This window comes from Spermophilus citellus (assembly GCF_964194105.1).
Source record: "Spermophilus citellus genome assembly, chromosome: 1".
NCBI classification, from domain to species: Eukaryota; Metazoa; Chordata; class Mammalia; order Rodentia; family Sciuridae; genus Spermophilus; species Spermophilus citellus.
The window spans coordinates 81,601,742-81,628,451 of NC_138182.1; the positions used below are offsets into that span (position 1 = coordinate 81,601,742).

General features: G+C 34.6%; 1 protein-coding gene across 1 annotated transcript in view; it reads right to left on the reverse strand.

The window, feature by feature from the left end:
* Positions 1–26,710, reverse strand: part of LOC308641500 (uncharacterized protein) — a gene marked incomplete at its 3' end in the record, with an annotated part of 79,246 nt that overhangs the window by 16,311 nt on the left and 36,225 nt on the right. The window contains exon 4 of the mRNA XM_081280192.1: positions 4,814–4,984. Coding sequence (XP_081136318.1) covers positions 4,814–4,984 — 171 coding nt within the window. The remainder of the gene's footprint in view (positions 1–4,813; positions 4,985–26,710) is intronic.

The following is a 26,710-nucleotide window of genomic DNA, read 5'->3' on the forward strand; positions in this document are numbered from 1 at the left end:
ATGTTTTTAGAGGGTTTGGTTGACACACCAAGTTCATCACCTAAAAAAATCTCTAGGAAGAAGAACTAGTAGAAATTTGTGTATAACTAAATATTGTTCAGTTTTAGTCATACAGAAGTTGTAATAAAATTAAGGGGATTATGGAATATCAATGTTAGTTAATACAATATTTTATCCTTTATTTGAAGGTTTTTAATATGGTTTTCATCACTGTAATTGTGATTAATTATCATCTCGGAAATTTGTTGATAATATAAACAGACACCCTAGGTTTAATCCCCTCTTTCTTCTCTTAGGAAGTCTGATCCTGCATGTTTATATCTTTAACATACTATTTTTATGTTCTTTAGAGTTTAAGAACTATTTTTCTGAATGTTTGTTCTAATGTAATCTGCCATATAAGAGTTACCTGATAAATCCATTTGATGGATGAATGAAGTAAATGAATGAATCAAAGCACCTCTTAAAGGGAAACCAAAGACCAAACCATTTTATCTTGTAGGTGAAATTCATTTCTAAAACCACAGACTTAATGAATCAACAGGGTACAGCAATCCAGAGTGCAGAAGGGCAGTGGCCTAGGTATATCAGCTTCTCTGAATCTGTATTCCTTCATCAACAAAATGGTAGTACCACTCACCAGGTTCTTATAAAGATTACTTTAGCCATTTGTGTTAATCTCTGAGTACTTAATAGGCACAAATTAACAGTGGTTCTTTCTCCAGAAAAGATTCATGTCTCTCATTTTCATACACATATGTGTGTATATATATATATATATATATATATACACATATATAAAGTATATATTTATGTATAAATATATTTTACATTATTTAAGTACATATATGTATAATATATATTAAGTATATATAGATATAAATATATATATATATATATTTTTAAACCTGCTGAGCACTATTATGTATCTTTTCAATCAAGTATAAACATTGAAGTCATACAATGAATTGGTTAGCTCATGCTAACCTGAGCTTATTATTTCAGTAGTATAAATTTTCCACACTATAGGCCTTTGGCGCTAGATGAGCTGTCAAAAAGAATCAGCAAGATAATAATCTAGATGAAACTATAAATGGAACTCTTACTATACCTGTACTGATTCTGAATTTGTTGGAGATAAACAACAAGCATGCAAATAGGGTTGTGAGGAATAAAGTAAATTAGAGACACACAATAGCAAGATTTAGACCCTTGTGCCCTAAGGAAATTGGTAAAGTAAGCCCCGGAATGTGAGAAAGCAATGAGAGTCCACAAGTGTTAGAAGAAGCCAGATTCAAGTAAGTTGTCTATAAATATCAGCAGATAACAGAGAAGATGGTTCAGGTAGGTACCAAATGAAAAAAAAGTCTGCCTGAAATTTTTATATACCTCTCCTTTTTACATTATTCACAGTCACTAATCATAATAAACCACTGAAAAAATAGGGATGAGCAGATATTTGGCAGCTTACACAAGTACAATTTCCCAGAGTTAAACCTAAAAAATGAATAGTGCTGTATACTCTTAATTATATATAATTATGTATTATATATTAATTATGATTATATACAATTAATCTTAATTATTTACATATATAAATTATTTTATATTATTAGAGAGAGAGAGAAAGAGAGAGAGAGAGAGAGACAGGAAGGGTCTGAAAGGTCAGAATCTTGTTAGACAAAGGAAATAAGGAAAGCTTATAATGTTTAGGACAAATGAAAAAATTCATATTACTAACTTACATGAGAATGAGAAAACTTGTCCTGGAATTTTTTAAATTTTTGTTCTTTTGGAAAAGATACTATTTGGCAAACATATCCTACTAATTTTCAAATAATGTGGGATTCCAGCTTTATTGTTCCTCCATATGGGTGGTAATAGGACATAGCAGAATACAGTCTAAATTGTTGGAAGACCATTCTAGACAGGGAATGCAGATGTCCACAAGCACAGCAAACCCATGGGGCACTGTTAGGCAGTGATGAGGGGCTATGTGAGGCTGTGTTGACATCTTATATATAAAATATGAAAAAATATGTGGGAGGATGGAAAAGTTGTATGCTGCTCTGTGATTTTTCTAAGCTGATGAAGTTTAAAATCTCCCAAGAAGTAACAGGGGATAGAAAGACTGGAAACTGACAATACACTAACACAAATCCAGGCTTTGTGGAGACTTAAGGGAAGACTATGGCCAATCTGTCAGGGTTTTGGAGTGAGAGGGCACTGACCTAACCCAAAGTGCATTTCCAGATTGCTGACCACAGAGCACATAATGCAGCCCAGGCTGCTTTTCTACTATAAATTTTGTGCAATCTGCTGGGGAAGTGTTTCTATAAAATGAAGGAAGGCTCTGGACCTTCAGGAAAAAAAATGTAGGGACAGTTAGTGCCAGAAAAAAGGCAGAGGAGAGTGCCTGGACAAGAAGAACAGACTGAAGCAAACCCTCCTGGCAAGAAGAATAGGCTGGAGGTAAAAGCAAGTCTAAAGGGCTTACAGTAACTATTTTACTCTTGCCATTACTTTGTCCTGGTGACTAAGGAAGCAATTTAAGCTGTTACAGATGACTTCATGCTTAGCCCGGAGATCATTTTACTCAGAAAACAGGGCTTGCCAGAAACCCTTCTGTTTGCCAGCTTGAGACTCACAAATAATGAGACTTGATACCTCTACAAGTTGGAGCTCTTGATTTCAATTCACTGAAAAGCTGCAAGTACATATTTAAAGATCACTCTTTCACCATGGATATGGAACATCTCAGTAGCATACATTCTATTAAGTGATGGTTAAATACCCTGCCAACTCTAAGTATAAATGGCCTGAAAAAAAAGCAATATGGATGTTTAGGCTCTACTCAACATGGGTCTCAAGTTTCTTACCGAGTGGGTCAAAATGAACTTTCTTCAACAGAGGACTTGAATGGAACAATAGAAAGCCCCCAAATATCTGGAAAATCTCCTACCCATGGAAACAAACCAGCCTTTTCTGGGCTATGTAGAATAGATCAATGAAGGAATAACACTGACATAAGATTAATATCACTGCCCCAAAGAAGATCCCAAATGGCAGAGTAGCCATTCAAAATAACTTTACTTCTACAGGAATGAGAGAAATGAACATGAATAATAGATTCAGGGTCAATTTCCTTAAATCAACAAATAAGACCTCAGTTCCGCATATATGATAGTTCATCACAGTGATTTTGGTTATCACGACTGGACTCTGGATTGGGTGCCAGGTGTGACCTATCAACCTCAAAAAATAGCATATATGAGTAGAAGATGCAAGGCATATAAGCAGAATAGGCAGCTCATCTAGAAAACATGATATACAGCAAATATCTGAAAACTGTCTCTTAGGCAGGAATAACAAAAAAATGTAACCTAAATATGCTTCAGCAGAAGGGGAAAAAAGGAAAAAAAAGGAGAGAGAAGGAAGGAAGGGAGGGAAGGAAGGAAGGAAGGAAGGAAGGAAGGAAGGAAGGAAGGAAGGAAGGAAGGAAGGAAAGAAGGAAGGAAGGAAGGAAGGAAGGCATCTGAAGGAAGGAGGCCATTATATCATTAAATTGAAAAAGTCCAGGGGTAATATCTTTTCCTTCTGTATTGGCTCTATTCTCTGGAAGATTTTAACAGTGAGAAAAAAGGCTGCTGGTAATTCTAGAAACTAGTTTAAAGTATGACTTCTTTCTCCAGAGGTCTAACAAAATTCCAAAATTGAAGAACACTGGCTTCTATCAGGTTTCATTGCCCTCTCTGAATCACTGTAGCTAGGGGGATGGAATACTCTGATTACCTGGGCATGGAACAAATTTGTCCATCTGAATTCAAAGAGACAGGATTAAGTTCACTTGAACCACATAATTTAGAATGAGTAAGGAAAAATCAGCAAACTGTTACTAATAAAAGAGAGATACCCAGCAAGCAAAAAAAAAAAAAAAGAGAGAGAGAGAGATTTTTGACTGAACAGTACTTAGGTTTCATCTCAATAAAGATGTAGAAATAATATGAATGTAACCTCTTAAACTTAGCTTTTTACAGGAAGCTAATGTTCTTAATCTATTCCTTGCACATCCACCAATGAAATGGGATTAGTCCCTGCGTTCTCCTACTCACTCATCCTTTTCCATGAAGACTGAGTCACTGTCAAAGGCAAGCAGTGTTATTTGGCCTCAGTCCTAATGCGTGGAGAGTTTTTGTTGTGAAGTTAAACTCCAAGTCAGTAGTGATGGGATCTTCTCCCACACGTTTGGCAGGTGAGACAAATCTGGAGCCAGTTTCATTTAGTAACTGCCTGAGGAGCTGATATCACATTAGGATTCAGGGCAATAGCCATATAATGATGAAAAATATGCCTTCACTTGGCCTTGCCCTCTGTTCACATATCTATCAGGCATATTGCTTTTGGGAAGTGTGGGTTGCGGGAAGGATTCAATTGGTTGACATTCTGGATCCAGGCCCAAATACAATCTCTTTTCACCCTTTAGCATGATTTACATTTGGCCCAGCGTCTGCAGAACATATATGTGGAAGGAATTTAAAATTAAGAGTAAAGTGCTCTAAAAAAGAGTGAGACTCATACTTGAGCAAAGGCCTCAGATGTTTATATAAAATTTCAAGCACAGCTGTGCATTCTGAGTAATATCCCACATGCAGTAAGCAGGATCTGGTGTTAGTGGGGATTGGGATTTATTTCTTCTTCCAGACAGGCTCTCTTGGGAACTCTAAATGGTAAAAGTAGTGAACTTCCATATGGGCTAGAGTAGGCCATAAGTCGTTCTCTGCATATGGAATTTTTTGGCCATGAGCCTCCTCACCTTGCTTTGAACTCTGTATTTCCTCTCTGCATGCTGAAGGTCGAATCCATGATCAACAATGAATTTGTGGTAGGACTTCATTGGGGGATTCTTGTAGCCTGTTTGAAATATCTCTGAGCCACCCACTCCATCACTGGTCAGTCCATTTGATAAACCCTTATCTCTGAATTCCTAAGACAGAGAGAAAGAAAACTTTTCATTAGTATGCATGGCTCAAGCACAAAATATCTCAAGCCAACCCTGTTGCAAATTTTTCTATTAGGTATCCAGATGATACAGTCAATAATCCATCAACTTTATGGCAGGTATCATATACCAAAGATATGGGTTTAGTCACAGTGAATAAAAAATTTTACCACTTAAAATGTGATTTTTGTTTTTCTTGAGCTCAGGCATACAAAGAGAAGCTTCTGAAGGGTCAAAAGGAAAAATAAGTAATGATTATGTTAGACTACATATAACAAAAACTCCCAAAGTACAGTAGTTTAAATACTTACATGCACTGATCTATACATAGCAAAACTCTAACAGAACATAGCCTAGGGCAGGTTTGGTGACTCCTTGTTCATCAGGCACCCAGACTTCTCTCTGTTCTATTATTCTACCTCATGCCATCTGTACTTGAGTTTTACCTCATTGTTTAAAAGAGTCAATGGAGTTCCAACTATGAATTCAGTATTTCAAAGAACAAAAAAAAAAAATAGGAAGAATATAAGACTAAAAATGTCCACTGCCCAGATAAATCAATTCTCTTTAAATATTTCCTATATTTATTAGCAAGAAACATGTCTTCAATAACTAGAAAAGTGTCTTTTTAGCTCGGTATATTGCCAACTTGGATACAATTATTTACACATTAATATTCTCTGCCAAAAGAAGTTGTCACACATCCCTTCAAGTTTTTAATTTCCTGATTTCTGATAATCACTACCCTAAGCAATAACAACATTCTTAATTCACTATACTTACTAAGATCATTGGATCAATATACTGGGAAAGTTATTGGTATCTAGGAAGACTTTAAAATTTTACTCTGCTTCCCCCTTCTCATTTCAACATTCTTCTTCCTATCTCTTCCATATATACATATGTATGTGTTTATATACACACATAGGCAAAGATACATTGTCTTGATATTCTCATGGGGCATAAACAAGTAAAAGATTTAGGTAACTTGGACTGTGTATTCAAGCCGAATATGATCACCTGAATCTGCATTTTGAGAACGCATCTTTAGTCTTGATCATGGTTTACCACTTAAACTGCCTCTTTGGAGATCTTTGTTACTCAATATCTAAAGGTTTCCATTGTAGAAATGTTCCAGAATTACTTTCCAATACGTGATTTCCACCCAAAGATGCATAAAAATTATTGACCAAACTCAAGTTGTACAAGTCAGAACAAAATCTAGTAATCAACTCTAGCATAAATAATGCTTCAGAAAAATCCTCATGAAGACTAATTCTAATTAAATATGATAAGAACACTCAAACTTCACTAAAAAGCCATGTGAAATCTAAGTATGAGCTTTCTCAAACACATTTATATTATCTTCTGCATTCATTAGTTAAATGGAATGATAATTATTATCTATTCATAGAATAATATTGAGTAACTTAATATTCATAAACTGCTTTTTAAAAGTACCTGCAATTAATAGGAATTATATAAATTCATGTTAAATTTGAAAGATCATAAAAATGATATTTCAGTTTTAGAATTTCACTTAACCTCTCTATGTCTCCATTGTTTTCAAGCAAAACATGAAAATTAACCATGATCTTTTAAATATAGTGTGGGGTACATTAAATTATTTAATTAAATAAAGAATTAAAGGATTTTCTTTTTTGATAAGATCTTTGCTATATTATTACTATTTATTTCCACAATTTGGGGTATACATTTTTAATGCTCACTGAGTTTTATTTTTTCTTTTTTGAGGTGCTGATGATCAAACCCAGCTCCTTCCATCAAGGACTCTTTCACAGAGCCACATTCCCAACCCCTCCCAGTCCTATTGTTTGGTGAAAGAACACAATATTGTCTTATGTGAATGCTGCTCCTGATTGAGGAAAAATTATTTCTTAAAAAAAATCTTGTTTTAAAAATTAATTTCTCTTAAAATGTGGAAATCAGATGATTGACAAACATTTCCAAATTGAGAATCATCTTTCAAAATTCAGGAAATAACTTGCAAAATAGAGAAGGAGATTTCCACAATTGTATAATCCAATAGTTTAGATTAGCTTTAAAAAGAAAAAACGTGCTTTTAAACAAATATCAAACGTGGAAAACTAAGTTTTCATTTAAGAATATATATTTCTAAAATTTCCTTCTGATTATTTATTTCAACAATGGAACTTATTTTTTAGATTAAGAAAATACTTTTGTACCTTAAAAATGGTTTATAAAAGTGGTTTGTTTAAATCTGGATGTTCATTCTCTGCTGGTACAAATGTAACTTACTCATTATCTGAATGGTAGTTAAGGGCTTTTCTTGAAAGAAGGTAGATAATAAAGCAATAAAATGACCACTTGGTAAAGATTGTTCCTACTTTATGACAACCTATTAACCTAATGAGGTTGCAGTATTTCCACATTAACAACAAAGGAATCTAGAATGAAAAAATAGGAGTTCAAAAGTTAGATTTGAAGTTCCCATAATTAATTATTACCAAAGCTGAGATTTGAACTGCGGTATCATCAAAAGCAATATCGGCACCTTATTCATCCATCAGGCTGCATAGTTTTCATTATAGGGAAACATAAGGGATAAATTCTCTCATCTCATCTTTATAACAAATTATAAATATATGACCTTCATGTTCCTGAGAAATTGCAATATGAGTAACAAATTGGTATTTTTCATCTAATTGAATGGAATTATTGTGATAGAAAACTTGCAGGTGAAACTGATGAATTGCTATTAGTAATTCTTTAAAAAGATACAAAAGAGACATGTAGATAAAACATAAAATGATGATGTAATTTATTGTTCAAACTAGGACTCTGAATTTTTTTCCAGGACAACAAACATAAACCAAGATTATATTGAGCAAACTGAGACACATGATCACTTTTCGAACACCAGAGATAAATAATATACCATATCTGCAAAACAGTAATGATATCGAGTTTTAAACTGTAAACCAGGAAAACTCTAACATAAAATTGACAGATAATAAAACAGAAAAGATTGTTTAAAAGATTAGTAAAGATAAGCATAAGCTCACAGAGGCCAGGTTTTTCAATTCCAACTATGTCTTGTATTTCAACTGAGGTCACAGTGTCTTTTAATATACAGAATATTTTTATTCAATTCATGTCTTGTAGAAAAATCTCAGGCACTCCACAAGATTTCTAGGAACTCCAGAGAAGTTTCACTATCTTGGTTCCATCTGGTTCTAGGTTTCTGATTCTGAATTATGCCAGTTTAAAATCTGTTTTCCTTTTTTAACGTCTCAAAGCAATTATCTCTTTACCCAGAATCCATGCAAGTAGATAACTAAAGAATTTTCCTTAATTTTAACACAGATAAACCAGCACACACACACACACACACACACACACACACACACACACACACAGTACTAGTTGTTTATGTATGAAAAGAGAAAAAGCAGGTGAGGTCAAGGAATTTACAGAAGAAAAAATTGGATAAGAACACCAATCAAACTTAGTGCCACTGACTGTGTGATCTTTACCACCTTCCATGTAAAATGATAATGTTAAATCAAGTAACTGTTGTAAGGAGCTATGAGATAAGGTATGTTCTATTATCCCAATGACTAGTCACAAAGATAGAGCTCACAAATATTAGTTATCACTAACAAACTAAAATTTAATCTCCAATTATAGAAGTCCTTTGGCCTATCTGCAATATTAGACCCCTTTTCTCTGTTCTCTCTTTAGCTAATCTAACTACTCTTTTATTTTCTTTACACTAAGAGGTAAGGGGGGGGCATTATTTGGAGTAATTCCTATTTTCTCCAGCATCAGTTGATAAATCAAATTCTGAAATTTCTGCCCTTCTAAGATTTAACTGAGGTTAAGAATGAAATGAAGACTTTCAAAAACCTGATTAAATGTGCAGACAGAATATTGTCCTTTCCTAGCAGTAGAAGAGGTAGAAAAGGATTTTTTTTTTTTTTTTTTTTTGCAAGTTGATAGACTCATCTTTTTTCTAAGTGAGATTACTGGATTTATGAGCCAGGGGTGTTTTCATAAAGATTTTAAAAATCTACTATTGCAATGACTTATTCTATGATAACACACAAAGAAGAAAATTGTAGATAAATTATAATATATTTTAGTACATTCATTGCTAGTTAATTACACCTAAAGTGCAAAATGATAGAATTCATTTTTACATCATAGGTGATTTTTGGAGATTGTGTTATTGTCTCTAAGATGATTTCTTATTTGTGCCACTTTAAGATTCTGATGACTGTAGCAAGAACACACTAATATGACTACATATTCATACATATAAATAAATAAATCTATGGGAAAATATATCTATTAAAGTTCACAAAGAACTCAAACAGAAATATTTGGGGGGAAGTCATTCATAGATACATACTTGGAGGACACAGATGATTCAGACAACACCTAAGATTTGGGAGGGCTCATAAACCCCAACCTAAACTTTGTGACCAAAACAAATCAAGAAATGAGCAAAAATCTGTTTTAGTTATACTAACATCATGGCTAGTGCTGTATAGAAAATGGTCAGAGCCCAGTTTTTACATATTTAAACATAAATAGGTCCATATAAGTATTCCAAATGCAGAGTAATGCATACTTTCAGTTGTTGATAAATATTGGCAGCAGATTTTTTCAATAGCCAACTAACAATCAGGCAAAAAGATACAGGGGTCCACTCAAGCTATTAGGGCAACATTATTATTGTGTTTTCAAATAGGTGCAAAGCTTCCATATAAATTTGTACTGTGAACAAAACTTCCATGGGTAGTAGCAGGACATCTTATAACCGACAATATACTTTTTGAGTCCTCTGTCCCAGGATTTAAATCTTAACTCTACTTGATAATTGTGAAACAGAAGCTACACCAGCATGAAAGATCTGAACTTTTGAGGTAAAAGCAGCAAAACGCTCTTTGAATAACTAGTGAGTTTTTCCTCTTTCCATAAAGTACACCCTCCAAAATTCTTCATTCTGGGAAGCATTTGTTTCACTTACCTTCTTAGTAAAATCAATTTTGAATGTCACTGAGATAACCATTGCATTTGTAGTTGCAATCAGTGCTCTGTATGAATGGCAGAACATACATTTGGTTTTCAAAGTTGTATGTGAGGATACAGAGGAGGACGTATATCCTAAATACATTAATTATAATGACTGATTCAGTCAAAATATGTCATACCTACTGCAGCATGTTTTAACATATTTTTAAATTAAAAATATACAAAATTGAATGTACTAATTAGCTTGATGTGTGTGTGTGTGTGTGTGTGTGTGTGTGTGTGTGTGGTGTTGAGGATTGCTTGATTCAATCATTCCACAGTTTAAACATTCATCAAAACAACCCATTGTAGTCTATAAATATATAATATGTATATTTATTATTTGTCAGTTTAAAGTAGAATTTAAAATATTTTCAAAGGCTTGATCAAATGAAAGCAGTTTATCTAACTTAGAAAATATTCCTCTGGGAAGAAAAGTTATAATGTGTACAATTCAACTTCATGTTTTACGCACATTTCCTTGATCTTTTATTTTTCTGATCACTATTTTCCTAATTTATGAGAGAAGTCATTTATCCCATCTCAAATATACTACAATGTAGACCCAGGTCTTGGAATGAAGTAATGGAAAGAACAATCACCTTGAAGTCAGGAAAGCTGCTTCCAAGTCCAGGCTTTACCATTTGTCAATAGATGACCTCAGAGAATTCATTTAACCTCTATGCCTTTCAGTTCTTCATATAAAATGAATGAAAATCATACAGTTTGTGTTTTAGAATTATTTCTAGATAAAATAAAAGAAAGAAAATAGGATACGGGGGTGGGAAAGATAGTAGAATGAATCAGACACTATTACCTTATGTACATACATGATTACACAACTAATGTAATTCTACATCATAAATAACCAGAAGAATGAGAAGTTATACTCTATTTATGTATGATGTGTTGAAATGCATTCCACCGTCATGCATAACTAATAAGAATAAATAAAACCTTCTTGGTTGACATTTTGAAAATAATTTAAATGCTTATTTCCTTAAGCATATTTTTAATTTTATAACTTTTCCACCATACTTCCTTTTTCTCTTAAAGAGAATCTTTGTTTTCTAATGTATACTATTATATGGTGATAGTAGACGCAAATGTGACTCCATTTTGTTTTATGACTTCATCCTGTAAACCAACCATGCCAAGTAGCAGGGTCATGACTGGGCAAGATGTTCTTTTCCTTTTGGTATAGAAACCTTTAAGAACACGGCAATACCTAATGGGGTATTGTTTCTGTAACTAGGGTAACGGGGCTCTGTTTTTGTAACTGGGGTGACTGGGCTAACTGTGATTGGTTAGGCTTCCCTCCACTTGACTGCACTGTCCCGCTGCTTCTGTAACCTGGCTTGCTTGCATTGGCTAGACCCCCCCCCCCCAACAACCCTTTTGCGGTTTTCAGGCTTATAAGGAGTGCCCTTGCAATTGTTCGGGGCTGATCAGGGGAACAGCCTTATGTTCTGGTCAGCCGCCACCGGTGTGCTTCAATAAAGGCTTGATTCAATTATAAGTGAGTGGTCTGGAAGTCAGTTTATGAAACCCTGGGACGAAGCTTTAACTATAACAATATATCTTTCCAAGGTTTCTAATCTGCGATTTTATGATGGAGTTGGAGACTTTCACTTTATGGCTGACATGGAATTCTGAAATATAAAGTGATTCATCAAAGGTGACATGATTAAATTCCATGCAAAGATAATACATATATGTGTAATTACATCCTTTTTGCCTTAATTATTACATATATCACTTCAAAATATCATATTTTAATGTGGTGTGAATTCAATTTGCTAATATTTTGTTGAGAATTCTCGAATCTATATTCATCAGGGATATTGGCTTGCAGTTTTCCTTTACTGCTGTTTTGGCTAGTTTGGGTAGAAGGGTACCATTTTCCTTGTACAATGATTCTGGAAGAATCCTCATGTCTTCAATTTTTTAGTAGTTTCAGAAAATTGATATCAGGGTTTTGGTAGACTTTAGTATAAAGACATCATCCTGGGCTTTTCTTTGATGGGATTCTTATCCTACTGAATCAGTCTTCTAACTCACTGATCTGATTTCCTGTTTCTTCACAGTTCACTTCTTGCAGAGTGTTCAGGAATTATTCATAGTAGTCTTTTATATTTCTGTGGAATTGTTTGTTTGTTGTTGTTGTTGGTGGTGCTGGTGGTGGTGGTGTGTGTGTGTGTGTTTGGAGTTTGAACCTAGGGGTGCTTAAACACTGAGCCATATCCCCAGTCCATTTTATATTTTATTTAGAGACAAGATCTGGCTTAGGTCTTGCTGTCTTGCTTAAGGCCTACCTAAGTTGCTGAAGCTGGCTTGGAACTTGCCATCCCCCTACCCCAGCCTTCTGAGCTACTGGGATTACAAGTATGCATCACCACACTTGGCTGTGGTATTGGTTCTTATGTCTACTTTTTTTTATCTGATTTTATTTGAGCTTTCTTTTTTTCAGACTCAAGGTTTTCTAAATTTTTTGTTTATTTTTAAAAGTCAACACTTCACTTTGCTGATCTTTTGTATTGTTCGCAATCCCACTTGTATGTATATATTTAAAAGAAATGAAATAAGTATGTTGAGATAGCTGTACTTCCATGTTCACTGTAGCACTATTCATAACAATCAAGATATGGAAGCACCCTAAAGTTTCCATCAATGGATTATTAAATAAATAAAATATAGTATATATACACAATGGAATACTATTCATCATAAAAACAACGGCATCTTGACTGTGTTAGTCAACTTTCTGTAACTATAGTAAGATACCTGAGATAATTAACTTACAAAGACAAAAGTTTATTTTGACTCATGGTTTCAAAGCTTCCAGTATATGACTGAATAACTCTTTAACTCTGGGCCTGTGACAACACAACATAGCTTGGTCTAGGGAATCTATGGTGGACTAAAATTACTTATCTAATGAGCCAGGGAGAAAGAGGAAGAGAAAGGGGCTGAGGTCCAACCGTCTTAGTAGAGGACAAACATCCAATGACCTAAGGACCTCCTTACTAGGTCACACCTCCTAAAAATTCCACCATCTCCCAATAGTGACACTCTGGAGACCAAACCCTTAATACATGGGTCTTTGGGGGAGCTTCAATATCCAAGTTATGGCACTGATATTTGTGACAACATGGATGAACCTGGAGGACATTATATTGAATTAAATAAGTTGGACACAGAAAGAAAAATACTATATGATCTTGCTCAGGTAAGGCATCTAACAAAAAAGTCGACTGCATAGAGGTGAAGTAGAGTGGTGGTAGCCAGAAACTGGAATGGTTAGGGAAGAGGGAGGAATAGGAAGATGTTGATTCAAGGATGCATAATTACAGTTAGATAGAAGGAATATATTTCAAGAGATTTGTTATAATAAGAAGATAACTGTAATTAATGATGATAAATTATATTCTTGAAAAATGTCAAGAGACTGAGTATTATGTGCTTTCACCACAATAATGATACTGATGTTAAAGAATGTATTTGTTAATTAGCTAGATTTAATCATCTAGTAATATACATATGCTACCTTTGCAAATGTTAAAAATATAATTATTTTTAAATCTTTTCAAATTTTTAAAAAATACTTAATGCAAAACGATATTTCTAATGAAAGATATTTGAAACACCAAGGAAGTTTTATATTTTTCCATGTAATTTCAAAACAGCCTATTTATTGTGCTAAAGAAAGTATCTGGACAGCTAACATTTATTATACTAAGACTTTCCCTGCATGGTAAAGTCAGAAGGTTGGATGCAGGAAATAAATTATCAACCAGCTAGTGTGTATTTTTTTTTCAGGACTTACTCATAACTTTCCCAGCTGTCATTTCATATAACCATGTCTTACCTGCAAATTAAGCTCTCCTTTTATCAAACTCAGCTGGGGGTTATTATATCAGCTTTAATGCCTCTAAAAATGGTACTAAATGTGGATTTATATCACAAATGGAAAATTTGAGAGCAGAGGACATTTTCCATGTGGCAGTCTCATAAAACTATCACTTTTAACAAACAACTTGAATTTAAGGGAAATTTGCAAAAATCTTTTAAGCACATTCACAGTCTTAGGAGGAAGTGCTAATATGGAATCTGTCTGTTCTGCTGCAGCTGCTTGATTTATGAAAGCATAAACAACCCTGACTCATTCTAAGGAAGTCGTAATTACCATATGGAGTGTTAAATGTACAGACACTTCATAAGGACCAATGCAACAGCTTCAATTATAGTCATTATGCTATCCCTGCTCTGAAATCTTACTTCAATCCCAACTGAAGAGGAAAAAAATAAAACTCTACTGAGTACCTTTCAATATCAATCTCACTGCATCTTGAAAATAAGCATATATTAAGACACTTAAAATACAAGGTAAGTAAAAGCTAATTAGCCAGATAGGACTTAAATGACTATTTCCTCAAATGTTGGATAGCGGCTGTATCAACACCCTTGCCACATGCTGTATACCATTGCTACCCAGTAAGGCTGTTGATGAGAAGACTGCACAGCAAGGCCTTTTCAGGTTCCACTGGGAAAGGCAAACAAGTAAGCATTTGAAATATACTGTGATGTAAACATTTGAAATGCATTTCAATGAAATTCTGATAAGTGCTGTCTTCTTTTAAAAAAAATCAATGATGAAAATACTTGTGTACACATAATTGGCAATCTTCATATCCCAACATGCAAAATTGTATTATCTAGATTCCAAAGAAGTATTTATTACCAAGATATCATTCTATCAGTTTTTCAAATAACTACTTAACTTTCAGATACCCTCTGCTCTCATTTGAACATTGAATAATGTGTATTGGATCAGAATATCTGAACAAATTCTCCAAAATTTAGACTACTCCATTAAGATGTCCTGGAACCAATGGGAACCTATTGATAGTTTTTTAAATAATACTAGATAAGATTTATCTAGTATTTGTATGTGCTAGGCAATATTCTAAAAAGTCTATATATCAACCCATTTCACCCTAACAATTTATATAAGAGACACTTACTATTCCTATTTTGCAGTTGGGATAGCTGAAGCACCAAGTGCTTAAGTATCTTAACTAAAGTTACATATAATGGAGTCAGAATTCAAATACCCTGGAGTCTGATCTGTGCTTGTGTACATCTCAAATAATAAAATGATATCAGATATAAACTTTGAAAAAGTATCATGACATCAATATGTCAGATACAACTGTACAGGCATGAAACTACTAGTTAGAGAACTACAAGTATATTCTCAGGAAAAAAAAAAACTAAATATATATATGTAAGGCCTCGGGGCCATGGTGGAAAATCCCAACTACTAGGGAGCCAGATGCAGGAAGATCACAAGTGTGAGGCATGTATGCAGCCATGGTTTCAATCCCAACTACAAATTCTTTTTAACACATGAAAGAATTTGAAGGGAATTTTAAAAAATTTGGTGACTGATGGGGAAAAGAAGAGAAGAAAAGAAATGTAAATAAAGATTTGAGCTTTGGGAACTGAGATTTCAAGCAAAATGCTTAAACGAAGGTAAGAGTAAAGGAAAGAGAAAATTATAGCCAAACTGCCTATCACTGGGGAGGTGGTGTGTGGGAAACAGATACTGTGTATGCTAGGCATAACTAGTTATGATAGGTAAATCAATTGTCTTGCTAGTTTCTATTCTTTTTCTTTTTTTAAACTATCTTTTTTATGTAGTGCTGAGGATCAAACCCAGTGCCTCACAGATGCAAGGCAAGCACTCTACCACGGAGCTACAGCCCCAGCCCTACTTTCTATTCTTTAGGAAGGTAGCATATAATAGAAAAAAAAATCACAAAGAATTTTCAGAGATGTCTTATTCCTTCGGAAAATTTTACAATTGCATCTGTAAATAGTATTCATCCTTAAGGAATTTTGTTGACATAAAAAGGTCTTTCACATCCTTCAGGCTAAATCTTCAATGGTAAAGGGCCAGCATGGTTTGCTGTCCTGTGACATAACACATCACATTCACTCTGTCATTTCTCTGCATAAGGTCAATTGGTTTTGAATGTTGGATATTATAGAGCTGAACATGAAACAAGACTAAGTGAATCACAAAGGGGGAAAATCCAGCACAGGAACACAAAACTCTGACCTGGTAGCCAGGTGGTCCTCAAATGCCTGCTAGCACTATTTCTTCCAGTTGGCATATAACATCTGTTTCTCTAGTGAAAAGGTGTGAAGAAAATGACACAAGTGGTAAGCACTGACATATGCAGGGCAGAGGAAGTGATTTATTTTATATTAAAGATTGTTACTGTTGCAAAAATAAAAGCACAACTTGAATATGCCTCTGTATGACTTGTATAATATGTGTGTGTTTAAGAGAAAGATTGTATATTTTTATTAAATCATAACAAAAATACAGGGCTCTGAAAATCTAATTAACACAATGAATAAAAACAGAAGGCCTATTAAATTATTTTCTGAAATATGGGTAGGATTTTACCGAGAATTTAAAAATAAGAAGGAGGAATACCTAAGAAACGATATATTAAACTATTCATTTTCATCAACTAGAAACATATGAAAGAATGGATCAATTTTTTATGAAGAAAAAAATCAAACAAAAATAATTTAGGAGAATACTAATTAGAAATTATTAATATAGTAATTTTAGAAACCACTGATTAAATGAGGTAATAAAATATGTAGCTTTTAGGATTAATGAAAATGACAGCATTTCTAATGGCAGTTAGTATCAATTATATTAGCCTCACAGAATGTGTTTGTGGAAAATAAGAGGTAATATGGAATAAAAATTAACCTTATTAGTTTATTTTTTTATTTTTATTTATTTTTTTTTGTATGGGGGATTGAACCCAGTGGCACATTACTACCACTAAGCTATACCCCCAGACCTTTTCTTTATCTTTCTTCTTTTTTCCTTTTCTTTCTTTCTTTCTTTTTAATTTTTTTTAAGACAAAGCCTCTCTAAGTTGCTAAGGCTGGCCTTGAACTTGCTAACCTCCTGCCTGAACCTCCCAAGTCACTGGGATTACAGAAGTACACCACCACACACAGCATAATTAATTTGTTTTCCAAATTGACAAAAATTGTGTATACTTTGGGGGTATAGCATGGTATTTTCAAATATGTATACATTGTGGAATAGCTAATTGAGCTAGTTATAAAATGTATCACCTCACATACTTATATTTTTATGGTGAAGATACTTAGAATCTATTGCCTTAGTGACTTTCAAGAATACAACACATCCTAGATAATTATAGTCAACCTGGTGTTCAATAGATATCTTGAACTTATTCCTCCTGTCTAACGGAAGCTTTGTATCCCTTGACCAACATTGTCACACACCAGCTTCTAGTAATCACCATTTTCCTCTCAGTTTCTATAAAATCAACTTTTGTTGATTCCACACCTAAGTGAGATCTCATGGTACTCATCTTTCTGAGTCTGGCTTATATCACTTAACATAATATCCTCTGGGTTTATCCATATTATCATAAAGGACAGGATTTCCTTCTTTTAAAAGTTAAAAGTATTTCACTGTGGAAATAGACCACATTTTATCCTTCATCTCTTCGTTGATACTTGGGTTATTCCCTATTTTGTCTACTGTGAATCATACTGCATTGAATATTAAATGCCATATCCCTTCAAGATATTGTTTTTATTTCCTTTGTGTATATACCCAGTTGTGAGATTTCTAAGTCATATCATAGTTCCACTTTTAATTTGGGAGGTATACCTCCATACCATTTACCATGATGATTCTGCTGATTTATATTTCCAACGTCAGTGTGCAAATGTTCACTTTCCGAACAACCTCCACAACACTCCTCTCTTTGCCTTTGTGAGCATAGCCAATATGGAGGTGATATGTCATTGTGGTTCTCACTATCCTTAACCAGATGACTAAGCAATGATGTGGAGTATATTCTCAAACAACTGTCAGCCATTTATATGTCCTCTTTTTGAGAAAATGTCTATTCAGATCTTTTGTTCATTTTTTAATTGGGTTGTTTGCCCTATTTTTTTTTCTTTTTCGAGGTGTCTGAGTTCCCTAATTATCTTATATATTAACCCCTTATCAGATGTATGGTCTGCAAAGAATTTTCTCTCTTGCCACTGTTCATCTCTTTATTCTATTGATTGTTTCCTTGGCTGTGCAGAAGGATTTTAGCTTGATGTGACCCATTTGTCTACTTTTGCTTTTATTGTGAATGCTTTTGGCATCATATTCAAAACTCATTGATGCCATGCAGCTTTTCCACTACATAATTTTAAAGTTCTAATCACTTTAAAGTTCCAGGTCTTATATTTAGACTTCATTCCATTTTGAGTTGATTTTTGCATACAATATAATGAGAGTCTGCATGTGAAAATTCAATTTTTATAGCACTATTTATCGAAGACACCATTTTTACTCATTGTGAATTATTAGCACCTTTTTTAAAAAATCAATTGACTGTAAACATGTGGATTTATTTCTGGGTTCTCTCTTCTGTTGTATTGTTTGATGTGTTGTCTATTTCTTAATGACATGTTTGTTTTTAAGACAATAACATGTTATTTTTATTACCATAGCTTCCTAGTGGACATTGAAATCATTAGTGTGATCTCCAGCTTTGCTCTTCTTGCTGTAGATGACTTTGGCTTTTTGAGTTTTTTTTGTGGCTCTATGAGATTATTAGAATTGTTTTTTTCAAGTTCTGTGAAGAACATCATGGGTATTTGGTAGACATTACATTGAATCTGTAGATTGCTTTGATTTATATGAACATTTCATTTTAACAATATTAATTCTCCCAATTGATAAACATGAGATTCACTTCCATTTACTTTGGGCCTTCTTTAATTTCTTTCATCCATGTTTTCCCCTTTACAATGTAGAAGTTCCGTCAGTTTTGCATCACTGTGACAAAATACATGAAAAAAACAACTTGGAGGAGAAAATATTTTTCTTGGCTCACAGTTCAGAGGTCTGAGTCCACGGTTGGCTGACTCGATTGCTTTGGACCTGGGATGAGGCAGAACATCATGATGGAAAGGCATGATGGAAGAAAGCTTCTCAGCTCTTGGAAACCAGGAAGTGGAGAGGGGTGGGATGGCAGGAGGGACAAAGGGGCTGGGTAAAATAAATATTCTTTCAGGGCACTCCCCCAGTGACCTACTTTCTCCAACTAGGCCCCATTATGTAGAGGGTCGACCACAGCCCACTAATGTCACCAAATTATGAATCCCTCAGTGGATTAATTCACTGATGAGGTCACAACCCTCATGATCAAATCATTTCCTTAAAGCCCCACCTCTGAACATGGCTGCAACAGGACCAAGTCTTTAACACATCAGGGGGACATTCCATATCTAGACCATAACAAAGTCATTCACCTCCTTGATTAAATTTATTCCTAAGTATTTAATTTATTTTGCACCTATTCAAAATCGACAGTTTTCTTGATATTTTTGGAATAGTTAATTATTAGTGAATTGAACTGCTAGTGACTATTTGGGGGGGCGGGGTATGGGGGGTATTTGAATCCAGGGCCTTATGAATGCTAAGCAAGCACTCTACCACTGAACTACACCCCCAGCACCACTACTGATTTCTGTCTGTTGATTTTGTGCCCTGCAACTTCACTGAACTCATTTATTTAGTTCTAACAATATGGGGAGTAGATCTTTTAGGCTGTTCTATATATAAGATCATGTTGTCTGTTGAGCTGGGGATGTGGCTCAAGCGGTAGCGCGCTCGCCTGGCATGCGTTCGGCCCGGGTACTAAAAAATAAATATTAAAAAAAAATTCTCTCTCTCTCATGTTGTCTGCAAACAGGGATGATTTAACAACTTCCTTTCATATTGGAGTGCATTTTATGTTTTTCTCTTATTTGATTTCTCTGGCTAAGACTTATGGTGCTGTATTATGTTGAATAGCAATAGTGAAGGTAGCCATCCTTGTCTTGTTCTTGAACTTAAAGAAAAAACAGTTTTTCAGTAGGTCCAACAGGTAGGCCTGTACACTGGTGCTGGAAGGCCTACCCTGCCATCAGGGTGGGTTTAAAGGATCAGTGTGTGCACCCTGGTCTACAGTTTGGAGCTGTGAGGACTTGTTCAGTTCTGGGTTTCATTGGGACAGACCCCATGGCTGGGTCTGAGGCTAAGTTCTGGTACTCACTTCCCTCCCCCACCCCAAGGGCAGGGCATCTCTCTCCACCATGTGCTGCTTGGGGTGGCTGTGATATGATGTGCGGTAATGTGAAAACTATCCTTCCTAGCTTCTTCAGTGTGTCTTGTTTCTTCATCCAAGTGCTGTAAAACCTCACCTGAACTTTTTTAGCCCTTGTGAAAAATGTTTTCCCGTGGATAGTTGTTCAAATAGCTATTTCTGTAGGGAGATGTGTGCTAGAAATTCCCATTACACCTTTTAGATGATACCCCCAATCTAAAGATTAATCTTTAGATCTAGACTCCAGATGTCCACTAGTTATAGCCCTATTTTTACACATGAAAAATTGCAAGTAAGTGCCAGGCAGATAAAGTGAATTTCCTAGCTAGAATGATCAGGTATTTCAGTTAGTGGGACTTATAGCAATAGGAATGGAGAACTTTCTTGGGAACTGTGATATTGTCGTGAGCTCTGAATGAAGGAGATCTGGGTAAAGAATTAGGCATGGGGACAGGGAGACACAAAATTATTCACTTACAATAAACAAAAGGTGAATATGTTGATCATAGAAAATAAAAAATAGAGAACCTGAGAACAAAATTAAATAACTCATTAAGAAAACAAATGTGATCCTAGCACCATTTATTAAAGAGACTGTCTTTTAAAAAGGAAAAAAGAAAGAAAGAAAATATGATAATACATTGCTTAATAATTTGTTATAATCCTTCCAATGAGAAAAAAACTTTTAGCTGGGAGAAATGGTGTGTACACCTGCAATCCCAATAGCTCGGGAGACTGAGGCAGGAGGATCTTGAGTTGAAAGCTAGTCTCAGCAAAAGCAAGGTGCTAAGCAATTGCTGACACCATGTCTCTAAATAAAATATAAAATAAGGCTGGAGATGTGACTCAGTGGTTGAGTGCCCCTGAGTTCAATCCCCAGTAAACCTCCCCCCAAAAAAATAAATTTCTCCAAAATCTGAGCAATGAACTCATTGGAAGAACTTGTACACATACAGAGTAGGTATGTAATTAGAATTTGACCTCCCTCTATGAATGAAAAAAGGCAAGACTAAAATATAATAGATTGAGTAATTAAAATAAGACATTGTTGATATTTTATTTTTAAATATCTTGGAAAAATGTTTATCTGGCAATAGTGGGAAAGATGAAGGGAGTTAGGAAAATTCTTTCTTCCTTTAACAGTACCACTTCAGAATTAAGAATCATTGAAATAAAGAGAAATATGTAATGGTGTTAGAAAAGAGATATTAAAAATTCTAATTTATTTTTATGTCAATATATGGGACAAAATCTTAACTATAAAATGTTATTAGATAGAATGTTCTAGATAGCCACACTAATGATCAAATGTCTTCATGCTTTCTGGCATCCTGTGGCCATCTCTCCTAAGGTATATCCCATTCATGTGTTACCAGTCAGGTTACATCATTGACCCCCTGCCCATGACAGGATCCTTATTTTATATATCGTTGTTACCAGGGAGAACAGCTTATGGTCAGTATCTAACCATGTTAAATTGTTAAGCTTTTTAAAGCACCTTGATTGTGGTGGGGATAAAACTATTATATAATACACGAGTGATAGTGATATTAATATGTGTCAAATATTTGTGGTAACTGGAATGAGATAATATTGTCATACAGAAAGACGCAAGAGGAAAATGTTTCCCAAGTAGTATCTTCAGGAAAAATTTAAAAGTGTTGCCAGAGCTTACGCAAGTGTGTTTAAGGTAGGGAAAATAAATTAAAAGCAGATTTTCTTCCCTAACAAAATTGCCAGTGGGTAAGGCAAAGTTCAGGAAAACAGGAGGTTTCTAATATATTAACCACCCATTCAATGTCTGGTAGCAATTAAGAAAGTAAACAGGAACCTGAGTTGAATTAACAGAACCAATTAAACTTTTCTGCAAGCATATTTATACCGATAACTAGTGGTACAACATCTGGAAAATTATTCACAAAAAATAATGCCAGTTATTTCTCATATTCTTAAAGAAATCAAAACAAAACAAAATTTAAAATAGCAAAGGGGTAAAAGGTGTGAGTCTTGTACCCAAAGAGAATGAATTCTGACTCTTGCCACAATTTCAAACAAAGCCAGATAAAACTTGTACAATTACCTTTTTAATCTATTTTTGTAAGCAAAGAGTTATTTCTAAATATGGGCTAAGTCTTAGAAATTGAAAATATCACATTTAAGCTAGTTATAAGAACCTTAGAAAATTGAAATTGAGGTAAGGATATTGCATTTGATGCATACTGGAATACATAATGCATACTGGAAGATTGACAGAAACAGTTTTGAAATCATAAAATCTTTAATATTTTCAGCAACCTTTGCATTTATAGAAAACTTTTGGTGAATTTTGTTTGTAAACATGATCAACTGTAAAATAATAATCCCCCTTATATTTATCGTAGCTTCATGACGGGAATCCAAGTTATAAATATATTAATTAAAAAGCTCTTTGACAGCCAGTTTTGAAGTTTTGGAAAAATTTATTTATCAAAACCAAATTAAGGGCAGTTTGGTTTCCAGAATAGTCATTAACACTTTCTAACATGTATGTGCCTTGAAATTTAGTATCAATTGCATTATTTCAACTACATCTAATCAACATAGACATTTTTTTCTTTCCTGAAAAATGCATTCCAAATTCCAATTTAGGAAGCTAAAAAACCATTTTCATGTCACAAAATATGCCTATTCAGCCATCTCCTAAAAGAAATATCTTTATTTAAGCAAGGCCCTGTGGCCCACACCTAGAATCCCAGCAGCTTGGGAGGCTGAGGCAGGAGGATTGCAAGTTCAAAGCCAGCCTCAGCAATGGCAAGGCGCTAAGCAACTCAGTGAAACCCTGTCTCTAAATAAAATAGCAAACTAGGGCTGGAGATGTGGCTCAGTGGTCCAGTGCCCTGGAGTTCAATGTCCAGTACCCCTCATCCCCCCCAAATAAATATATTTAATTAAGCCTTATATCACAAAATACATCTTCAAGAAAGGGTGGAGTTTTGTTTTTGTTGTTTTTTGTTGTTGTTGTTTTGTTTTGTTTTTGTTTTTAAGTGAAGTGAAGAGGGAAGAAGAAAGGGAAGATAAAATAAACTTCCTGGCTCAGTCTTCCCAACATATTTGTTTAGTGAACAAACATATGTCAACAACACCAGGGCAGGCACTATGTCACTCAGAGAAAACAATGATGAATTAAATATGAAACGTGCGATCCAGCAATCTAGTCTAGTCTGGGGGATAGAGAAGACATGTGCACACATACTATGTTTTAACATTTGCCGTGAGCTTTGGTAGGACGATGGAGATCCTTAAATGCTCTGTCAAGGATAATGGAATTTACTTTATAGACATGGGCTGTCCTGTATTAGTTTGGGAACAATATAGTGACAATACCTTAGACAGATGGCAAAAAAATGTTTTAATATTCCATAAGATAAATTTCAAAGAATGTGACAGGTGCTGGCAAAAATTGACATTGGGAGACAAATCCTGAAATATCATTAAAATAATATAGACCAAATGACTCTATGTAACGTTGGATTTTGGAGATGAGAAGAAATGCATATGAACCTTTTTGAAGATTTAATTGATTGGGATGCTAAAGATCATTAACTCATGGTGGAGAGCCAGGCAGAGGCAAAAACTTACAAGGCTCTCAAATTGAAGTTGGATAAACAAGAGGATGGAGATGGTTTTAGTCAGCTTTTCCAAGGCTATAACTAAAAAGACCCAACCAGAACAACTGTAGAGGAGGAAAAGTTTATTTGGGGGCTCACAATTTCAGAGGTCTCAATCTACTGACAGCAGGCTCCATTCCTCACAACTCAAGATGCAGCAGAACATCTGGGAGGGATGTGGCACAGGGAAGCCGCTCACATGATGATCAAGAAGCAGAGAGAAAGACTCCACTCTCCAGATACAAAATATATACCCTCTAGCCACGCCCTCCAATGAACAACTTCCTCCAGCCACATCCCACCTGCCTCCAGATATTACTCAATTGATCTCATCAGGGATCAATTAACTGATTGCATTAAGGCTATAGTCCAATCATTTCTCCTCCAAACCTTCTTGCATTGTCTCGCATGTGAGCTTTGTGTGGGGGACACCTCACATCCAAACTATAACAGAGATAGAGCTGGGTTAGCTGGGAAAATTAGGTATTTGATTTGAGATGTTAATAAAATACAGTTGATGGCAATTGTAGAAATCTTAACTAAATCCTTAATATTGAATGGGCTTATGAGAGAAATGAAGATTTGGGAAATACACATATTTAAGTAGTCAGGGAATCGGAGGTTAAAAAAAAATGTGAAAAGTATAACAGAAGAACTTGAAGAGTCTTTGTGAAAACCAAGATAAAAGAGCATACCACAGAGGGGCTTGGCAAATAAATAAAATGCTGCAGAAATTTTAAGAAGAGAGACAAGAAATGAAAAAGAATCAGCAGAGTCTTCAAATTGTTCCATTTATTCATGATATGCATTGATCCCAAATTTCTCTGTCTCTATTTTTTTTCATTTTTACCTATCTTTTATTGCAGTGCTGGGCATCACACTCAGGCTTACTATGCATGTGCTCTACCACTGAGCTACATTCCCAACTCCCCAATAGTAAAATATCAATTTTATTTTATTTATGAAATAATTTAACAATTTTAATAAACAAGTTTTATTTAATTAGAATTCATCACTAAGCTTTACAAGTTTCTCCAGCAAATGATCTGGTGTCTGGAACATTGCTTGGTCTTCAGATATCACTGAATAATGGTGTGTGTTGAATAAAAGAATAACATTAGTATAGGAGACATGAAGGGAAGTAAGGGGGCTTGGGGACAAAGAGAAAATTTGGGGTGTATTTAATTTATGCAAATAGAATGTTTATTTTTCATAGTGATGAAGAAGATTAAGAAATGAGAGTGGAATAAGGTGAAATGGAACTTATGAGAGTTATTTCCCAGGTTTGTTCAACACCATCTCCAAAGTCATTAGATTCCAATGCAATGCACTTATTTAAATCTTTCCTTAGATAGGTTCATTTTGTTTATTTCACAATTTTTTTTCTGGAATCAAGAATTCCATTTCATCAAAGTATCAGTTTAAAAAGTCAATAGTTCAAGCTGGGTACAGTGATGCATGCCTGTAATCCCAGTGGCTCGGAAGGCTGAGGCAGGAGGATGGTGAGTTAAAAGCCAGCCTCAGCAATTTATCGAGGCGCTAGGCAACTTGGTGAGACTCTATCTCCAAATAAAATACGAAATAAGGCAAGGAACTCAGTGGTTGAGTGCCCCTGAGTTCAATCCCAAGTACCAAAAAAAAAAAAGGCTATAATTTCTTTAACTATTACTTGTGTTTTTAAATAATTTGGAACTCTAAAAGTCTTTAGCTAATGAAAATCCACATATAGTAATTTTGAAATTCTACCAAAAAAGTTCTATGCCAATATATGCAAAATATTCCTACAGGTTACCCTAGTCATATTTAATAAAAATGTAAATCCAGTAAAAGTTTCTAATAATTCTGCTTAATTAAAATTTTATCCTTGTGTAATGAATTATTAGGAAATATTTCCTTATTTCTTCTTACTAACACCTAAATGGTATGGCTCTCTCCTCACCTCTGCCCAACTATTACTTTATTAATAAGCTATTTGTATTTCTGACAAGGTAAATTAAAACCAAGTTTTTGTGTTATTCTGCCCTCCTTTTCACCCTTAACCTGGATTTGGCATTATGACAGTTGGGACGAAGGGGAATGACGTCAGCTCTTCTCTGAGCTTTTGAATCCCTTCCTTTCAATTTCCTCTAGTGCTTCACTCATCTGTGGTTACCTTGTTGGCTCACAGATGGAAGGTAACCAGCATATTAAGACAACGAGTTATGCAAGGGTTTAACTTTGAATCATTAAAACCAACACTTAAGCTTCCAAGGTGAGTTTCAGAGAAACATGGGAAATCCCAGTGCTCAGTAACCGTGATTTCCTAGTGATTAGCATAGATATTACACACTTAGAATCCTCACAAAGCCTTTTAAAAAAATGTCTTCTCTTTGAATTAATTGCCCTTTATGTACATGTGTCCATCTAGTGAGCCTCCTCCCATAGATACTGAAGTGGAAATTTGCACTATCAACTTTAAATTTTACCTGTATTTACCAGGACTGTGGCCCAAGTCCCTCTTAAGCATTATGAACTCTAATTTGCTCTTCTCCCCAACATCTTCCAATTATTCCGTATGATTTTTTTAGATATCATGTGACTATTGCAACTTTAGTAGCAAATTTTCATCTGTAAAAACTTTATCCTTAAATTAGAAAAGCTTAACTGAACTTGAGATTCTCCTAACCTCTTTAAATGGATGTTCTGATGGTATTTGTAAACTTCAGCATGCTTTTGACCTTGAGACTGTTTCTCCTTCACTTAAAGGGTAAATGCATATGGCCATTGATCTTTTAGTCTTCTTT